This window comes from Poecilia mexicana, unplaced genomic scaffold (assembly GCF_051168715.1).
Source record: "Poecilia mexicana isolate PSO_F unplaced genomic scaffold, ASM5116871v1 scaffold_8, whole genome shotgun sequence".
Classification (NCBI taxonomy): domain Eukaryota; kingdom Metazoa; phylum Chordata; class Actinopteri; order Cyprinodontiformes; family Poeciliidae; genus Poecilia; species Poecilia mexicana.
Window position 1 is genome coordinate 27,624,208 of NW_028263377.1, and position 18,233 is coordinate 27,642,440.

Sequence of the window (18,233 nt, forward strand, 5' to 3'; positions counted from 1 at the left end):
GTTGCTAAGTTAAAATAGCTTCTTGACTTGATGCTGAGATGAGATATTAGAAGCAGGGAGACGTGTCGCCGTCATCACAGCTGTAAAAACATCTAAACAGTTTCGCTTTGTGGCAGATAAAACAAAGAAATGTTCATTTAATCAGGTTACTGTTTGTTTCATTTCAGCAACAACTTCAAAATGCTTTATATTATAAAAACATCAAACCGTCGCTGAGAAACTAACATTTGAGTTTCATCATAAAAATCATTGAATCACAAAATGTGATGAAATATTGACATTATGTCAATCAAATCTCTGCTGGGAATAAATGAGTTTATCAGAGAATTTCTTCTGAATGTTTAATATTCACACTTTCTGCAGTATTTCTCAATAACTGAAAGCTTCTGATGTCATTTTATTCATGTCTGAACATGAATAAAGCTGAAGAGTTGAACTGTCCGTCTGGTTTTCTTCAGCCTGGATCTGGATCTCTGCTGTCCTTGGAGAACAGAGCCGATGTGAATCAGACCTGGAGGAGGATCATCCTCTGCTTTTCTGTCCACGGCGGAGCGACAGCCGCGTCTCAACATGGGGGGCGCCTCGCCAGGCGGGGCCGCGTGGGAGAACGGCAGCCTGGCGCCCGGCGTCCCGCTGTTCCTGTTCAACGACCAGAACGACTCGCTGCTCAACGCCACCAACTCCACCGCCCTGGACGGCGCCGGGCCCAGCGCCGCCGCCGTCCTCATCCCGCTCATCTATGTCGTCGTCTGCGTCATCGGCCTGGGCGGGAACACGCTGGTCATCCACATCGTGCTGCACTACTCCAAGACCGAGTCGGTCACCAACATCTACATCCTGAACCTGGCCATCGCAGACGAGCTGTTCATGCTGGGCCTGCCCTTCCTGGCCGTCCAGAACTCGCTGCAGGCCTGGCCCTTCGGACCCTTCATGTGCCGACTCGTCATGACCGTCGACTCCATCAACCAGTTCACCAGCATCTTCTGCCTCACCGTCATGAGCGTCGACCGCTACCTCGCCGTTGTTCACCCCATTCGCTCCTCCAAGTGGCGGCGCCCTCGGGTGGCCAAAGTGGTGAACGGCACCGTGTGGGCTCTGTCCTTCCTGGTCGTCCTGCCGGTGGTGATCTTCGCCAACATCCAGAAGGCGGGAGGAACCTGCAACATCAGCTGGCCACAGCCGGCCAACATCTGGAGGGCCGCCTTCATCATCTACACCTCCACCGTGGGTTTCTTCTGCCCGCTGCTCATCATCTGCCTCTGCTACCTGCTCATCGTCTTCAAGATCCGCAGTTCGGGCAAAAAGGTCCACGCCACCTCAACCAAAAGGCGGAAGTCGGAGCGGAAAGTGACGCGAATGGTGGTGATAGTGGTGGCGGTCTTCGTCTTCTGCTGGTTGCCTTTCTACGCCCTGAACATCATCAACCTGCTGGTGTCTCTGCCGTCGGACTACCAGGGGCTTTACTACTTCGTGGTTGTGCTCGGATACGCCAACAGCTGCGCCAATCCCATCGTTTACGGCTTCCTGTCCGACAACTTCAAGAGAGGTTTCCGGAAGGCCCTGTGCCGCTCCACCAGGAAGGTGGAGAGCCACGAACCGGCGGAAAGTCCGCGGCAGCAGGACGAGGGGCGGCGGGCGCTGCTGCCCAGGGAGAGCCTGCGGCGGGCCGTCCGCCACGACGATGACGACGATGAAGATGCGTCTGAAATGACTGAGATCTACCAGATCACCCAGAACGGGAACGGCGGCTTCCCGCCTCAGGCCGCGGAGAGAGCGGCGGAGAGTCCGACCCCGGACCGGGGCGACGGCGGCGGGGAGCCCAGAGGGAAGGAACCGGCCAACGGGCCGACCCTCACCGGGTCGGTTCTGACCGGTTCGGTCCTGACTGGGTCGGTTCCGACAGTCCCGCTGCTGCTGAACGGAACCAAAAACGGAAGCGTGAAAACTCTGCCGGAAGAAAACACGGAACAGAGCCCCTCACTGGAGATAAGTTATTTATAGTGTAAAATAAGAAATAAAAAAATTAGCTTAATATCATGGTGGCCTTCAGTGGCGTTCATACAGTCTGTATGACTATAATCTGTAGATATTTGCACATCTAGATGTATAACTGTGCCTTTACCTGCTCTTTGGTGTTAAATGTTGGTTTGAACAGAAAATTAGAGGAAAATTCACAAACCCATCTGCCTGCACTAAGAGATCGATACTGAGTAAAAACTGGGCTCATATCGCCGATACTAATTCCTATAACGATACTTTTCTTTTGAGATGTCATTATCACTGAATATCTTCAATAGTTTAACAGAGAAGTGTTATCATATTCAACCATATTCACATCTGCAAACATTTTAAAAAGTTTGAAATCCTGATGTGAAACTGAAGAAGTGATTTTTTTATATTTAGGATTTTAATTTGCTGGTATGAACTCTGTCAGCAAATTCCAGAAATTTCCTGGGAGAGAAACTGCAAACAAAGTATTGATCTTATCAAGCTAGTATCGATCTGACACCAATACTCACCTTGGTATAGATAGTATTGGTATTTCGATTGATAAAAACCAGATTCTACTTCTCCAACTATAAGCTTTAAGATCTGCAGATCTAGATGTGATTGGCTGCAACTTGCCGAACTGAATGTTTGTTTCTTTATTTAGAACAATTCAGGGAGCAAAACCTGCAGAAACCATAAAAATATGTTGTTGCTTTGTGAGTTTTCCTCTTGTTTTGTTAAATCTTTGTCAGTGATCATTTGCTATTTTCTTCTTTTTTAAAGTGTTGCAGAAAGATTATCAGAAAGTACAGTTAGCAAACAGATTAAAACTTCTTCATATGTAATTTAACTCCTAGATTCTACTGAGTTTGTTGTAATACTTTCATTTTGATCCAGAACAAATGGATTCCACTCGTTTTGTTTCTGCTCTCAGATTGATTTCTGAAACGCCTGTCAGAGCTCCTGACGTTAACAAACAGTTCAGTTGTTCTGCTTCGCTTTGTGCGGCTAACGCTCTGAAGGTCAGCCTCTAAAAAGCTTCAGGTAAACAGTCTTACATCACTGCGGCAATTCAGCACATTTGGAGAAATATTTCTTTCATAAATAACAGGTAGAGCGACGCTTCTATGATTCTGATTCAAGAACAAATTAATTTCACATTCCAGTTAGAAATGAAAATCCAGAGAGAATTCAAAACATCTTTCAACTTATAAAACCTTGGCTGCGCAGGCCACGCCCCCTTGGCAGCGCAGGTCACGCCCCCTTGGCTGCGCAGGCCACGCCCCTTGGCAGCGCAGGTCACGCCCCCTTGGCTGCGCAGGCCACGCCCCCTTGGCTGCGCAGGCCACGCCCCCTTGGCTGCGCAGGTCACGCCCCTTGGCTGCGCAGGTCACGCCCCCTTGGCTGCGCAGGTCACGCCCCTTGGCTGCGCAGGTCACGCCCCCTTGGCTGTGCAGGTCACGCCCCCTTGGCTGCGCAGGCCAGCTGCATGCTCTGCAGACTCACATGTTCTCTGCAGATTAACTTCTGAGATGTCTGGTTGTTTTTATTTCAGAAGTATGAAATGTTTAATTTAGACCAGAAAGTTTCACTGAGCACCGAAAGATCATTTATGTGTCAATTAATTTTTCTTGGTACCAAACAATCTGCAGACATTATATATTATCTGCTGTTGATAACTTTGTAACTGTTTTCCAGTTTTCACTCCTTTTAGCTTTTTTTAACCTTTGACCTTGTCAGGCTGCATTAACTTTCCATCAATTCTCATTTTTAACAACTGAATGTTCATTAGAGAAGCCCAGATGTATCAGCTTAGATTAGTGCTGTTCACAATGAATCTACGTTGCTTTCTTGTGCGTGTTGTTAATGTTGAGCTGTCTGTGAGTTCATTAGATCCCTTTCTTGAAACCGAAGCTGTAATTTGGATGTTTTTCCTCTTTCTCCGTGTGAGCAGGTCAGACAGCCGCTGACGAGCTGCTGGGTTGATCTCATTCACACTGAGACACGTTACAGAGTCATCAGAGCGACTCAAACAGCAGCTTTAGCTTTAGCAGTAACATGATTCACATGTTACTGTTCAGCAGATGAGCCTGGCAGCATCATGGCTCCAGGTCCGGCCGGGTCTGGTCCGGACCTGGGAATTGTGCTAATGTTAGCACAATGCTAACATTAGCACAATGCTAACATTAGGATTGTGCTACATGTTAGCATTCAGATGCTATTTTAGCGTTTAATAGCTTCACTGCTAGGCTAACTCCTTTTAGCACAACTAGAACACATCAATAGTCTTTTCCAGCATCCAATCAGATTGTTTAGAAACAGAAACTAACCAGAGAGAAGCAGCTTCATCCTCCATCGCTGTTAGCGGACGTAGCTGTGCGTCAGCTTTACAGGCGTACCAGAAACATGACACATGATTTTTATATGTAAAATAAAATTTGTGATTAATTGTGTTTAAAAAATATATGCATAACATTTTGTGTGATTAATTAATCGAAATATATTCATTAAAGTCACTTGTGCATAAACAGGGTGAATTTTTATTATTAATATCGTTTCAAGATGAAAGTTTTCTATACTTCAGAGAGAAATTTGCTATGAAATCTTTTAATTTATGCAGCAAGTTTTATTTTCTCTGAGTTTAGAAACATGTTTGGAAGAGTAAACGTGAAGAGGATGAAGAAAATTTTTATCAAAGAATATGAGAAGAATCATCCGTCAGAGTTTCACTGTCAGGCCTTTCATTCATGACTTCAGCATAAAACGGAGCTGGAGCTAAGTGTTCAACACACACACACACACGCACGCACGCACACATACACACACACACATATACAGTCACACACACACACACTCACACACACACCTTTCTGCAGAGATCCACTGAGAAGCATAAAACCATCATTCCCAGTACATTAAACAACACTGGTGACTGAGAAGTTTGTAGAGATCTGTTCAGTGTGTGTGTGTGTGTGTGTATGTGTGTGTGTGTGTGTGTGTGTGTGTGTGTGACTGTGTGTGTGTGTGTGACTGTATATGTGTGTGTGTATGTATATGTGTGTGTGTGTGTATGTGTGTGTGTGTGTGTGTGTGTGTGTGTGTGTGTATGTATATGTGTGTGTGTATGTATATGTGTGTGTGTGCGTTTGTTTGTAATACCTTGTGGGGACGATTTTCCTGACATATGCTACGTTGTGGGGACCAATCGCTCCTCGTGGGGACCTGAGCCTGGTCCCCACGAGGGGAAACCCTGTTTTTGGGTCAGGGGTCAGAGTTAGGGCTAAGGTATGAATTGAGTTTTGGTTAGGGTTAGGTATGTGATGGTTAGGGTTAGGAAAAGGCTAAAGGTCAGGTTTAAGCTGTAGAAATGAATGGAAGTCAATGGATAGTCCCCACAAAGATAGCAAAACAAACATGTGTGTGTGTGTGTGTGTGTGTGTGTGTGTGTGTGTGTGTGTGTGTGTGTTGGTATACGTGGTTTAGCCTGCCTTTTGACCTGAATACGCACTTACGTTACGCGGACCTAAGGGTAATACAAGGACAATGCTGATGTCCTCATAAATCAAGGAGTGTATTTTAAATTTTGAGTATCTAAACAACACTTTTTCTCATAAATCTAAAGTTTTATAGGAACTATGCCAGTTTTTGCATGATGTGCACCATGTATTTGTACTTTTCAGTGAATAAACAGCGTGATATCTCACTTTCTTTAATTGTCCTTTTATACCATGTGACCTGAGATTTGTGTATTCCAGTGTATAACACAGCGCTGCCTGATTTCATGTGGCGGTGTGTATGAATTGCACTTTTACACACATTTTTCATACACTACGCGCGCTTTTAGCCGGTCATCATCTGATTGGCTGGAAAAATCTTGTGGGTGTGTCTGATTACCAAACAGTCCCGGACGCCAGGTTTTTAAAAATTAAATCCCCATTTGAAGCCGCAACTCTCAATATGGACGTGTTGGTGGAATAACTGTGCACAGGTAAGGATAAATGGTAAATTAAAAATACATTTTGCCTAGATAAAGTTATTTGCAAGTAAATAAGTGCAAATGTAATGAAGAATTTTGAGCAAAATTAATTATTTTAGATTTTAATTTAGGTGACATGAAAGCTAACCAACTTATTTTGGATATTTACATCAAGTAACTTAGATATGTATACTTTTATGACTGAAAAGACTTACCTGAAGCAGTATAGTTTTTATTCCGAGTGTTTTAAAGTAAGAGACTAGCTTGCTAGGAGAGCTAGCCTTGTAGCTAGACGAAACGTGTTTGACAAGTTGACAATGTCTGGAGTAGATGGTATCTGTGTGGTACCATACCCCAAACAGGTACCACCTAGCTTTCGGTGGTAAAAGCTGGGTGATAGACTAAGGTTGTCATCATTATATTTAATGATATTGGCAAACTGCTTGCTTTATGTTAGCTATTTGCGTAGTGACGTTCTGCTTGTTAAGCTCGTTAAGCTTGATTGCCTTCGGTCCTGCTGAAGAGCAGCAGGAAATTAATAAGAAGTAAACCCACAGGTTTCTGTGAAACTTGTTTATCTTTTAGAAAAGCACTAATGGTTGAATGTTTGAATAAATGGATGCAATAGGGCAGGTGCACCGATGGCTTTAAAGCTGTGTACTGTAATTACTTCGCTGACTTCAGCAACTTAAATGCTGAAAGTGTAAACCAGGAGTCCTCAAATTCAGGCAAATATAGGCGTCCTTCAACTTTTAAATGTGTATTTGTACCTTAATTAGCTGAATAACCTCACATACAGCCAAATTCTCCAGATTTCTGACCTCATTATTTGATTTAGGTGTGTTGAAGCAGGGATGCATTTAAAAGTTGGAGGAGATTGTACCTGGATGACTGACTAAAAGATTTAAAAGATTAACAAAATTCATTTGTGCAAAAAACTACCCTTTTTCCTTAAATTATGGCTCAAGTGTTCTTGTAAGGCTGTACTATTGGCTGAACCTCAACATATTGAACACTGATCATTGTATGAACTATTTGTAGATGGTAAAGCACTTTTTAAATCAGTGATTAAATACATTATAGTGTTGGTGTTTTATCTGAGGTATGTGTCTTGAATGTATAACATGTTTCCATAGTGATAATTTAATTTTTAGCTTTAAAGCTTGTAGGAATTACAAAGAAGCCTGTAATTCCTTATTTGACTGTTATAACTTTTCATACATGCCAGTAAAACATGCAGAGGCGAAGACGCATAAAACCGAAGGAAGATGCCAAATATTATATTGATACCAAAACGGACAAAGTGGGGCTTGACGTCAAGTACATCAGTGCCTTTAAAGGTATGGGTATTTTTGGGGGGTGGTTTAATTACAGTCAAGCCTTTATACATTGTTTACTCTACTATTATTTTTGCTTTCTTCATTAGGTCGTGGTATTTTTGCCACAACCTCTTTTCAGAAAGGAGACTTTCTGTGTGAGTATCAAGGTGAACTGATAAGTAAAGAGGAATGTGAGAGGAGACAGAAAATTTACCATGACAACCTTAAAGTTTTCTTGTTTGAATTCTACTTTAATGGAAAACTCTGGTGGTGAGTATGTTTGTATCAGAAGTCTAATTAGAATGGCATATATGTAAATGAATGTGTTTATATTTAAAATGCAATGTTATATATTTGCAGTGTTGATGCAGCAAAAGAAGATGGCTCTCTTGGAAGGCTTATAAACGATGACAATATCAGCCCAAATGCCAAAATGAAGTATCTGACCGTGCAACAGAAGCCACATTTGTGTTTATTTGCAACTCGAGATATCAATCAGGGAGAAGAGATTACGTACAATTATGGGGACTCAGACTGGCCATGGCGACTCAAGGTACTAAAAAAATCAAAATTTATGAATCTTAAGACTATGTTCATTTAATATGCTAATAATGATGATTTACAACCTGAACCTTCTTTGTTTTACCATTCTTTTCACAACAATAGATGGCTGACTGTACAAGACATTGCTGTGCAAATTAACCAGTTTCCCGCAAATGTATAATAAATAATTACAGTATGATAGTATTTACGCCGTTTCCAGAATTCGAAATACTTAAGTCAACCATCAGACTATTTTCTCTGCTACATCACAGAAATTCTTCTGTGGGGAAAAATAATCAGTCTTTCTTCTTTTTCACAGGAGTTGGAGAAAGAAATGTCTCAAAGTCCTGACTGTACTCATTCAACTTCTACAACTGACAACACAGAACAGGTACAGAAGTTGGGTTTTTATTTTGACTTTACCAAACATTTTGGCTGGATGTAAAACTAGTTTCCTTTCATGGGTGTTTGCTCTCATAGAGCACCATTACTTTATTGAGGATATCTCCGTAAATAAGTCAAAGGAAATATGGTGTTGACTTGTATTTATTTTCTGTTTCAGGTCAGAGCTGAAAATGACCAGGATCAGATGACAACCAGTGTCCCAAACGAGACAGATCCAGTCCTGAATTCACTCCCCATCAATTCAGAGGTATTTTATAATTAATGTGTAGCTAAATGATGTCAGTCAGCCAACCTGTTCTATTTAAGTGTGTCTGTGTGTGGACCTGAATGCCATGTGGTTTATAAAGACATTGGTTTGTAAGGACAGTCTCATCTCATGGTTTTTAGTTTGTAAGTTCAGTGAGTGTATGTGTGTGTTTCATGGTCAACTGCCCCAATGTGATACAGGAGGACCATATTGTATATGGGGACCTGGCGTTATTGAATTGATAAAAACATTTGTTTTGGTTCTAGTGAGGTTGTTAATTTTGGTTTGACCTCTGACAAACGTTGACTTGGCATCTCAGAAAATATTGGGAGAGAAAAGATCTAAATTTCTTAAAAGTTAAAGAAAATACATTACATTTTGGTGAAATTTACTTTAATTTAACCATGGAATCAGACTTCAATTTGGTCAGTGCTGCTGAAATTATAACATTTTGAATATTTGTTAAAGTTTGCTATCATTCAACTTGTTTCTTAGTGTTCGACTGTCAAACTGATTCCAGAATTCAAAACACTTGGGTCAACCGTCAAGCTATTTTCTCTGCTATATCACAGAAAATCTTCTGTGGGGAAAAAATAATCAATCTTTCTTCTTTTTCACAGGAATTGGAGAAAGAAATGTCTCAAAGTCTTGACTGTACTCATTCAACTTCTACAACTGACAACACAGAACAGGTACAGAATTTTTTTTATTTAATTTGACTTTACCAAACATTTTGGCTGCATTTAAAACTAGTTACCTTTCATGGGTGTTTGCTGTCATAGGGCACCATTACTTAATTGAGGATATGTCCGTAAATAAGTCAAAGGCAATATGGTGCCGACTTGTATTTATTTTCTGTTTCAGATCAGAGCTGAAAATGACCAGGATCAGATGACAACCAGTGTCCCAAATGAGACAGATTCAGTCCTGGATTCACTCCCCATCAATTCAGAGGTATTTTATAATTAATGTGTAGCTAAATGATGTCAGTCAGCCAACCTGTTCTATTTAAGTGTGTCTGTGTGTGGACCTGAATGCCATGTGGTTTATAAAGACATTGGTTTGTAAGGACAGTCTCATCTCATGGTTTTTAGTTTGTAAGTTCAGTGAGTGTATGTGTGTTTCATGGTCAACTGCCCCAATGTGATACAGGAGGACCATATTGTATATGGGGACCTGGCGTTATTGAATTGACAAAAACATTTGTTTTGGTTCTTGTGAGGTTGTTAATTTTGGTTTGACCTCTGACAAACGTTGACTTGGCATCTCAGAAAATATTGGGAGAGAAAAGATTTAAATTTCTTAAAAGTTAAAGAAAATACATTATTTTTGGTGAATTTTTTTGAATTTCACAACAGAATCAGACTTCAATTTGGTCAATGCTTGTGAAATTGTAGTATTTTGACTATCTGTTAAAGTTTGCCATCATTCATTGTGTTTAACATTCATCTTTTACGCTGTTTCCAGAATTCAAAACAATTAAGTCAACAATCAGACTATTTTCTCTGCTAAGTCACAGAAAATCTTCTGTGAGGAAAAAATAGACAATCTTTTATCTTTTTCACAGGAGTTGGAGAAAGAAATATCTCAAAGTCCTGACTGTACTCATTCAACTTCTACAACTGACAACACAGAACAGGTACAGAAGTTGGGTTTTTATTTTGACTTTACCAAACATTTTGGCTGGATTTAAAACTAGTTACCTTTCATGGGTGTTTGCTGTCATAGGGCACCATCACTTAATTGAGGATATGTCCATAAATAAGTCAAAGGCAATATGGTGCCGACTTGTATTTATTTTCTGTTTCAGATCAGAGCTGAAAATGACCAGGATCAGATGACAACCAGTGTCCCAAACGAGACATATTCAGTCCTGGATTCACTCCCCATCAATTCAGAGGTATTTTCTGATTAATGTGTAGCTAAATGATGTCAGTCAGCCAACCTGTTCTACTTAAGTGTGTCTGTGTGTGCACCTGAATGCCATGTGGTTTATAAAGACATTGGTTTGTAAGGACAGTCTCATGTCATGGCTTTCAGTTTGTAAGCTCAGTGTGGTAAGCTCAGTGAGTGTATGTGTGTGTTTCATGGTCAACTGCCCCAATGTGATACAGGAGGACCATATTGTATATGGGGACCTGGCGTTATTGAATTGATAAAAACATTTGTTTTGGTTCTTGTGAGGTTGTTAATATTGGTTTAACCTCTGACAAATGTTGACTTGGCATCTCAGAAAATATTGGGAGAATAAAGATTTAAATTTCTTAAAAGTTAAAGAAAACACATTACATTTTGGTGAAATTTACTTTAATTTAACCATGGAATCAGGCTTCAATTTGGTCAGTGCTGCTGAAATTATAACATTTTGAATATTTGTTAAAGTTTGCTATCATTCACCTTGTTTCTTAGTGTTCGACTGTCAAGCTGCTTCCAGAATTCAAAACACTTGGGTCAACCATCAAGCTATTTTCTCTGCTATATGACAGAAAATATTCTATGGGGAAAAAATAATCTCTTTCTTCTTTTTCACAGGAGTTGGAGAAAGAAATGTCTCAAAATCCTGACTGTACTCATTCAACTTCTACAACTGACAACACAGAACAGGTACAGAAGTTGGGTTTTTAATTTGACTTTACCAAACATTTTTTCTGCATTTAAAACTAGTTACCTTCCATGGGTGTTTGCTGTCATAGGGCACCATTACTTAATTGAGGATATGTCCGTAAATAAGTCAAAGGGAATATGGTGCCGACTTGCATTTATTTTCTGTTTCAGATCAGGGCTGAAAATGATCAGGATCAGATGACAACCAGTGTCTCAAACGAGACAGATTCAGTTCTGGATCCACTCCCAATCAATTCAGAGGTATTTTATGATTAATGTGTAACTAAATGATGTCAGTCAGCCAACCTGTTCTACTTAAGTGTGTTTGTGTGTACCTGAATGCCATGTGGTTTATAAAGACACTGGTTTGTAAGGACAGTCTCATCTCATGGTTTTTAGTTTGTAAGTTTAGTGAGTGTATGTGTGTGTTTCATGGTCAACTGCCCCAATGTGATACAGGAGGACCATATTGTATATGGGGACCTGGCGTTATTGAATTGATAAAAACATTTGTTTTGGTTCTAGTGAGGTTGTTAATATTGGTTTGACCTCTGACAAACGTTGACTTGGCATCCCAGAATATATTAGAATAAAATTTTATATGTTGTCATACTTAAAAATATATATATATAAAGATTTTGTCTTCTCTGCGTCTTTACCACACAATATTTTTAATTCAACAATTTCAAAGTTTGCAGGAAAGTTATTTTTTATGATTGGCACCCTCTTTAAATATTTTCTCATTCATTATCCGATTTTGAATATACTTTAAATATCAATAATACTATATATAATATATATGTGTCTGTGTGTGTGTGTTTAATGTTTTCCTTGTAGTGTCAAAAACATCACCTGATGTGCACAACATTATCTTCTTTGGAGAAGTGTATTCAGTGTTTTGGTCCTTGTTCTTCATTCAAGTGGGTTGGCTACCAGTGTAAAGGTAAGATATTTAGTTAATTTGTACCGTGAATTAAAAAGTGCTGCAAATAGGATCTATGTCTTTGTTGAACTGTCGACCATGAATTTTTTTTTGTCTTGTGTGTTTTTTACATTTAAATTTCTTCACAGGTTGTTCAAAAGTCTGGCATTCATACTGCCTTAAACAAATTACAAATGACAAAACCCAGGTGAATATCCACACAAGGTTTTTTTAGCTTTGCCTTGTAAGTCTCCATTATAACATAAATTATATTTCCCACAATTTCAGGCAAAAGAACTTTTTAAATATTCCATGGCTCACTCCTCATCAGATGACGACAACACATCACCTTCCAAACAATGTGAAATGTCAGATGATGACCATGAGTCTGATATGGACTACATACCAAATTCAGAATCTGCAGAAACTGATGAAGACTCAGATGTTAGCATCCCCTTTCAGCCCATCAAGTCTAAAGTTGGACAAATTCAAGGAAACCCAACAATACCCGATCTCACGTCATTCTTGCCAGACTCAAGTTCCGTGGTTGAACCTAGCACATCAAATATCTTGCCTCCTTTTCACACAGATGATATGGGTGATGACACACTTGAAACATTCAGCCCAGCCAAGTCTACAAAAGACTCAAACGATAAACCAAAAAGTCAAAAGGAGCCTCACAAACAGGAATCCTCACAGCATATTATGGGTGTTAAGAACTTCTGCTTTGTATGTGGTAGACCACAGAGCAAAATTTCACGCCATTTAAAAACCCACAAGACACATGCTGAAATTGCTTATGCTTTTTCCCTTCCAGAAGACTCAAAAGAGCGCAAAGTTCTTCTAGAGAAAATGAGAAACAAGGGGAACTTCAAACATAACTCTGAGGTTTTACAAAGTGGGAAAGGATCGTTGAAAGTAAAGAGAAAGCCAAAAGCGAAAGCAAAGACTGGAACATTTATACATTGTATGTACTGCCAAGGTATGTATATTCGAAAGGAACTATGGAGACATGTCCGAAGATGCCCCTGTAAGCCACAAAATGAAGATTTGAACCCAGGACCTGGAAGAACCAAAGTACTGGGTTTTGCTATGGCTCAAGAGTCAGCATTCTGTCAGGAGATTTCAAGTGGGGTTTGGAAGCTCCTCGGTCCCATGAAGCAGGATGATGTAGCCACAGTTGTGAGAAATGACTTGACCATTATTCAGTTGGCCCAGTCTCTCTACAACAGACATGGACAAGACCCTACCAAGTATGAGTACATTCGACAGAAGCTCCGTGAAATTGGACGTCTGTTAATATGTCTACGGTCTGAATTCTCTGTACATAACTTGGAGGAAGCTGTGAAACCTGCTAACTTCCAAAGAGTTGTCCAGGCAGTAAAGATTGTCTGCGGTTTTGATGAAGAAAAGCATTCATACCAAACACCAAGTCTTGCACTAAAACTGGGACATACACTACACAAAATCAGTGACATTATCCACTGCCGAGCGCTCATGGCAGAAGATGAAGAACTGATTAAGTCAACAGACACTTTCAAAAAGCTGTATACATCCAAGTGGTCTGAGTTAGTGTCACATACTGCCTTGAACACTTTGAGTCATGACAAATACAATAAGCCATTAACCTTACCATTCACAGAAGATGTTCAGAGTCTTCATAGGTATCTTAAGAAATCTGGAGAAAATGCATTTTCTAACTTGAAAGATGAGGTCAGTCCCCAGAATTATGCAGAACTTGCAAAAGTTACTCTTGCACAGGTTATTGTGTTCAATCGAAGACGAGCTGGAGAAGTCTCAAAGATGCATCTCAGAGGTTTCCAGCAGAGGGATGACTCCAAGCTCCATGAAGATGTTGCTGCTGGACTGTCCAAGGTTGAAAAAAAGCTCTGTAGCTACTTCAGTCGTGTTGAAATAATTGGAAAAAGAGGTCGAAAAGTTGCGGTTCTCCTTTCTCCAGATGTGGTGGATGCTCTGACTCTGCTGGTCAGCAAAAGAGAGCAATGTGGTGTTTGCTCCACAAACATCTTTCTTTTTGCTCAACCAAGATCTCAAAGTCACTACAGGGGCCAAGACTGTTTGCGTGTTTATGGAAGCCAATGTGGGGCGAAGCATCCCGAGTTCCTCAGGTCCACACAACTCAGGAAGCATGTTGCCACATTGTCACAAGTCCTCAACCTCAAAAATAACGAAATTGACCAGGTGGCTGACTTCCTGGGGCATGATATTCGTGTCCACAGAGAATTTTATCGCTTACCTGTGCCAACAACACAACTGGCAAAGATTTCTAAGCTACTTTTGTCCATGGAGAAAGGACACATATCCACCCTGCAAGGGAAATCCCTTGATGACATTGAAATCGAAGGTTATACTGAAATTCTTTTTTTGTGATCTTATTGCCATTAGTAGAACTTGTCTGACATCACCAATATTTATAAAACTGATGAATTTAAATAAATGATTATTATTAGAAAATATTACAATAGTGATTCTCTAGGTTAGAAAATACTACTAAATACAAAACGTGTTTTAAGCCTCATTTTGGTAGTGCTTAGATATAATTTTATGTATGGCATTCACTTTAGAAAGTATTCTAATAATGACTTTCAGATGAAATAGAACTAAGTGAGGATGAAGAAAAGGAGGATTTAAGTGACTCGGATGGTGGCGATTCTGTGGAACCCGAGGAATCTGTGGAACCCGAGGAATCTGTGGAACCCGAGGAACCTGAGGAACCTGTGGAACCCGAGGAACCTGTGGAACCTGAGGAACTTGTGGAACCTGAGCAAAGCAAGAATATGGATGATTTGTGTACGTTACTTGAATCCAAAGATGGTATTACTTTTTGTCTACCTGTTTTTCTAACTTCTGTTGTATGTCTTAGTGGGAGCAGTGTCATCGACAGCAGACAAAACTGTCCCTCCTGTTGAAGGCAAGTCAAGTTTCCTAATAACGCTGTGTTTTGATCCCAACTCCTAAACTGAAGCAACTTGTTTTTGTCCACATGCCTCCATTTGGAAGATTCCTTTTGTTTCTGCTTGAACATTTCTCATTGTCTTTCTTCTCCACTCAATATCCAGTAATTTCACATTTTTGAAGCTTTGTATTCCAAATTTCTGTTCACTTTTTCAGTTAGTCGATTGTAGACAAACTTACAAACATGCTTCCCCAGCAGCCATCTTGATGCAACTGGCCACTAATAAGGCTCTCTATCTGTTAGAATGTAGTTAAGGTAATTACAAATTTGGAGAGCCATTTTCATTGATAGCAATGATGTCACTGTTACATCTTTATTACTTTTCATTGTCTGGTTTCATTTAGCTGTAGTTTGTTCTCACAAAGTTCACTTTAATGATTGGACAATATTCTTCTAAACTTTGTAGTGAGGTTGTTATCCTGTGTAAAGGTAACATGTTTTTCATTTTATATTTTAATAAACTGTTTTAGTCATTTTTCTCTTTACGTTTTTTTCCCCTTCAGAGACCTCCTCTGGTGCACCCAGAAGACAACCAAAAAAACCCTGGTCAAGTGCTGAGGTTTCTGCTGTTATGAGGCATTTTAAAGCTCACATAGGTAAAGGAAAACTTGCCACTAAAAATGAGTGCAATCACTGCAAGTTGGTTGAAGATCCTGTGCTGGCTCAAAGAACAGCACAAAATATCAGGGACTTTGTGAGAAACCGTGGAATAACTGCTAAAAGGCAGGCACAAAAGAAAAAGCTCTAGATTTTATGTTAAGTAATCATTTATTCAAAAGGGTTCTGTTTTGTTCATGCTACTAAAACTGATTTTTTTTTGTTGCCTATCAAATATTATCTGTAAAGTCCCATGATGTAGAGGCTGTTTTCATGTAGTCATGTTAATAGGCAGAAAAGCTTTTTTTCTTATGGTGAGGCATGTTTCTGTTGTCCAGCATAAAAAAAATATTGGAAAAAGTGGCAGAATTTTAATTTAACATTGTTTTACTTGTTTATTTATATTCAGAATACTTGGTAACACTCTGCACCCTAATTTTACTTTTCTGTATGTTTTGTTGCAACACTTAAATTTTTTTATTTATTTATTTTCCTTTGGTCATTTCAATTTCAGGCTTATTTTTATTTTTTAAAGAAAAATAATTGAATTATTTGGTCATATTTACCTAATAAAATTATGTTCTGTTAATGCTTCATGCTGTCAGGTTGTGTGTTTATGCTAATCAGCAGGTTTTTAAATATGACGTAGTTGTCCCTTTAAAGTCCTCACATTACTTTGTTTTGTTCTCATAAACCACAATATGCTGATGTCCATATAAGCCACCATGTTGTCAGATTGCTGAAACAAAGGCTGTGTAGCTGCTATCTGAAACCTAAAGTGAGCTAAATTTTTTTCAGATTTTTTGCAGTGTTTTAAGCCGTCTCCCGTTGCTCTAGCTACTTGGGAAAGGGTAGTCCATCTAAACCACCGCCGGGCCTGTTTGGCGAAAAAGGCAGGCTAAACCACATATACCTGTATACGTGTGTGTGTGTGTGTGTGTGCTCAGCTATAAATTCTGTAGTTCTTTTAAGTCTTTGCTGCTGTGGCTCCGTCTGCCAACCAGCTTCATCCACATGCTTCACACAGCCAGAATCAACTTAACGGCTGATTTTCCATTTTTTTAGTTTTGATTTTAGCAGAAACTTGACTGGAACACATCAGCTGCTCTCTAATGGAAACCAGTCAAACAGACCAGTTCTGCTTTGCTCCCTGCTGGTTTACTGCAGAGTTTTCAAAATTACAGAGGCTTTTAAAATCCTGCTCTGTTAACGCAAACAGGGTGGGAAATTTTATTGCTGTGAGACTTGAGAAATAAACCTGCACCTCCTCTGAACCATCGATGGAAGAGATTCCCAGTAGGATGGAAGAGATTCCCAGTAGGATGGAAGACATTCCCAGTAGGATGGAAGAGATTCCCAATAGGATGGGTAGGACGGAAGAGATTCCCAATAGGATGGAAGAGATTCCCAGTAGGATGGAAGAGATTCCCAGTAGGATGGAAGACATTCCCAGTAGGATGGAAGAGATTCCCAATAGGATGGAAGAGATTCCCAGTAGGATGGAAGAGATTCCCAATAGGATGGAAGAGATTCCCAGTAGGATGGAAGAGATTCCCAGTAGGACGGAAGAGATTCCCAGTAGGACGGAAGAGATTCCCAGTAGGACGGAAGAGATTCCCAATAGGACGGAAGAGATTCCCAATAGGACGGAAGAGATTCCCAATAGGATGGAAGAGATTCCCAGTAGGATGGAAGAGATTCCCAGTAGGACGGAAGAGATTCCCAGTAGGATGGAAGAGATTCCCAGTAGATTCCCAGTAAACTTCCTGCTGCTCCGTTTTCTTTGGTTTCTGCTGCAGCTTTTACATTCAGGCTCTGCTCAGATTCTCAGGAATAAAATGTGTTTTTGTGAATCTGCTGATTTTTCCTGAGTTTTCCAGCTGGAGCAGAGATTTCTGCTCTCTGAAGTATTTACAGCTTAGAAGAGACAGAAAAATAATAAAATATGAAATATAATTCAGAGGATAAACCAGCTGAGACAACCAAAATTAAAGAGAGGCAGGAGGAACTGAGAAAAATAACCATGTAAATCTGAGCAAAATGTAAATTATGTATAAGAGACGAAGGTAAACCTGATTAAGAGAACGCTCTCTGTCCTCCTGCAGCTTTTATTTTATTTCTTAGCCAATTAAATGAACATATTTTTGATTAAATATAATAATGTGTACAGAGTGTTTTATACAAGAAGACAAGTAAAGACTGACATGTTTTAACAGACATGAAGTCCAAACATCTGACAGAAACTGGTCATATTGTAGGTTTCAGTCTGCAGCCTGCTTCAGGTCAAAGGTCAAAATGAAGAGAGCTGGACGTTTAATCTGAGATGTTTCTGTGAACAACAAGCAGGACGGCAGAAAATATGAACGTTTGTGTTATGATGAGTCAACCAGGCATTAAAAAACCATCAGATTTACTCAGCAGATCAAATGTTAATTCCTGCAGGTTTTTCTGCTTCATCTGATTAATATTCAGTTTGAATGTTTGTTCTTTCACATTCAGTCAGATCAATATCTGAGCAAACAATCTACCTACAGGAACCTACGGCTAACATGAATATTTTAATATTAAAGTAGAAAATAGTTTATGAACTGTTGTGATGGAGGATTGATGAGAAATCTCAGAGTTTAAACAGATTAAAACAGAATAAGAGGCTA

The 18,233-nt window shown here is 39.9% G+C and overlaps 2 protein-coding genes across 2 annotated transcripts; both read left to right on the forward strand.

The window, feature by feature from the left end:
* Positions 1-303: 303 nt before the first annotated feature.
* sstr3a (somatostatin receptor 3a) lies at positions 304-4,517 on the forward strand. Its single transcript, XM_088007814.1, has one exon. It carries the CDS (start codon positions 571-573, stop codon positions 1,999-2,001), a length of 1,431 nt encoding a protein of 476 aa, XP_087863940.1. The 5' UTR covers positions 304-570; the 3' UTR covers positions 2,002-4,517.
* Positions 4,518-5,127: 610 nt separating this feature from the next.
* Positions 5,128-16,173, forward strand: LOC148158172 (uncharacterized). Its single transcript, XM_088007906.1, has 14 exons — positions 5,128-7,305; positions 7,392-7,554; positions 7,645-7,879; positions 8,048-8,218; positions 8,390-8,479; positions 9,100-9,171; positions 9,344-9,433; positions 10,047-10,118; positions 10,290-10,379; positions 11,012-11,083; positions 11,255-11,344; positions 11,921-12,026; positions 14,890-14,937; positions 15,486-16,173. Exons 1-14 carry the CDS (start codon positions 7,200-7,202, stop codon positions 15,728-15,730), a joined length of 1,650 nt encoding a protein of 549 aa, XP_087864032.1. The 5' UTR covers positions 5,128-7,199; the 3' UTR covers positions 15,731-16,173.
* Positions 16,174-18,233: the final 2,060 nt, after the last annotated feature.

Bases quoted from the DNA above. Each gene is read 5' to 3' on its own strand.
- sstr3a (XM_088007814.1), top strand. From the start codon at position 571: ATGGGGGGCGCCTCGCCAGGCGGGGCCGCGTGGGAGAACGGCAGCCTG.
- LOC148158172 (XM_088007906.1), top strand. From the start codon at position 7,200: ATGCAGAGGCGAAGACGCATAAAACCGAAGGAAGATGCCAAATATTAT. The intron at 8,480-9,099 runs GTATTTTATAAT...TCTTTTTCACAG, and splicing joins CACTCCCCATCAATTCAGAG to GAATTGGAGAAAGAAATGTC. The intron at 10,380-11,011 runs GTATTTTCTGAT...TCTTTTTCACAG, and splicing joins CACTCCCCATCAATTCAGAG to GAGTTGGAGAAAGAAATGTC.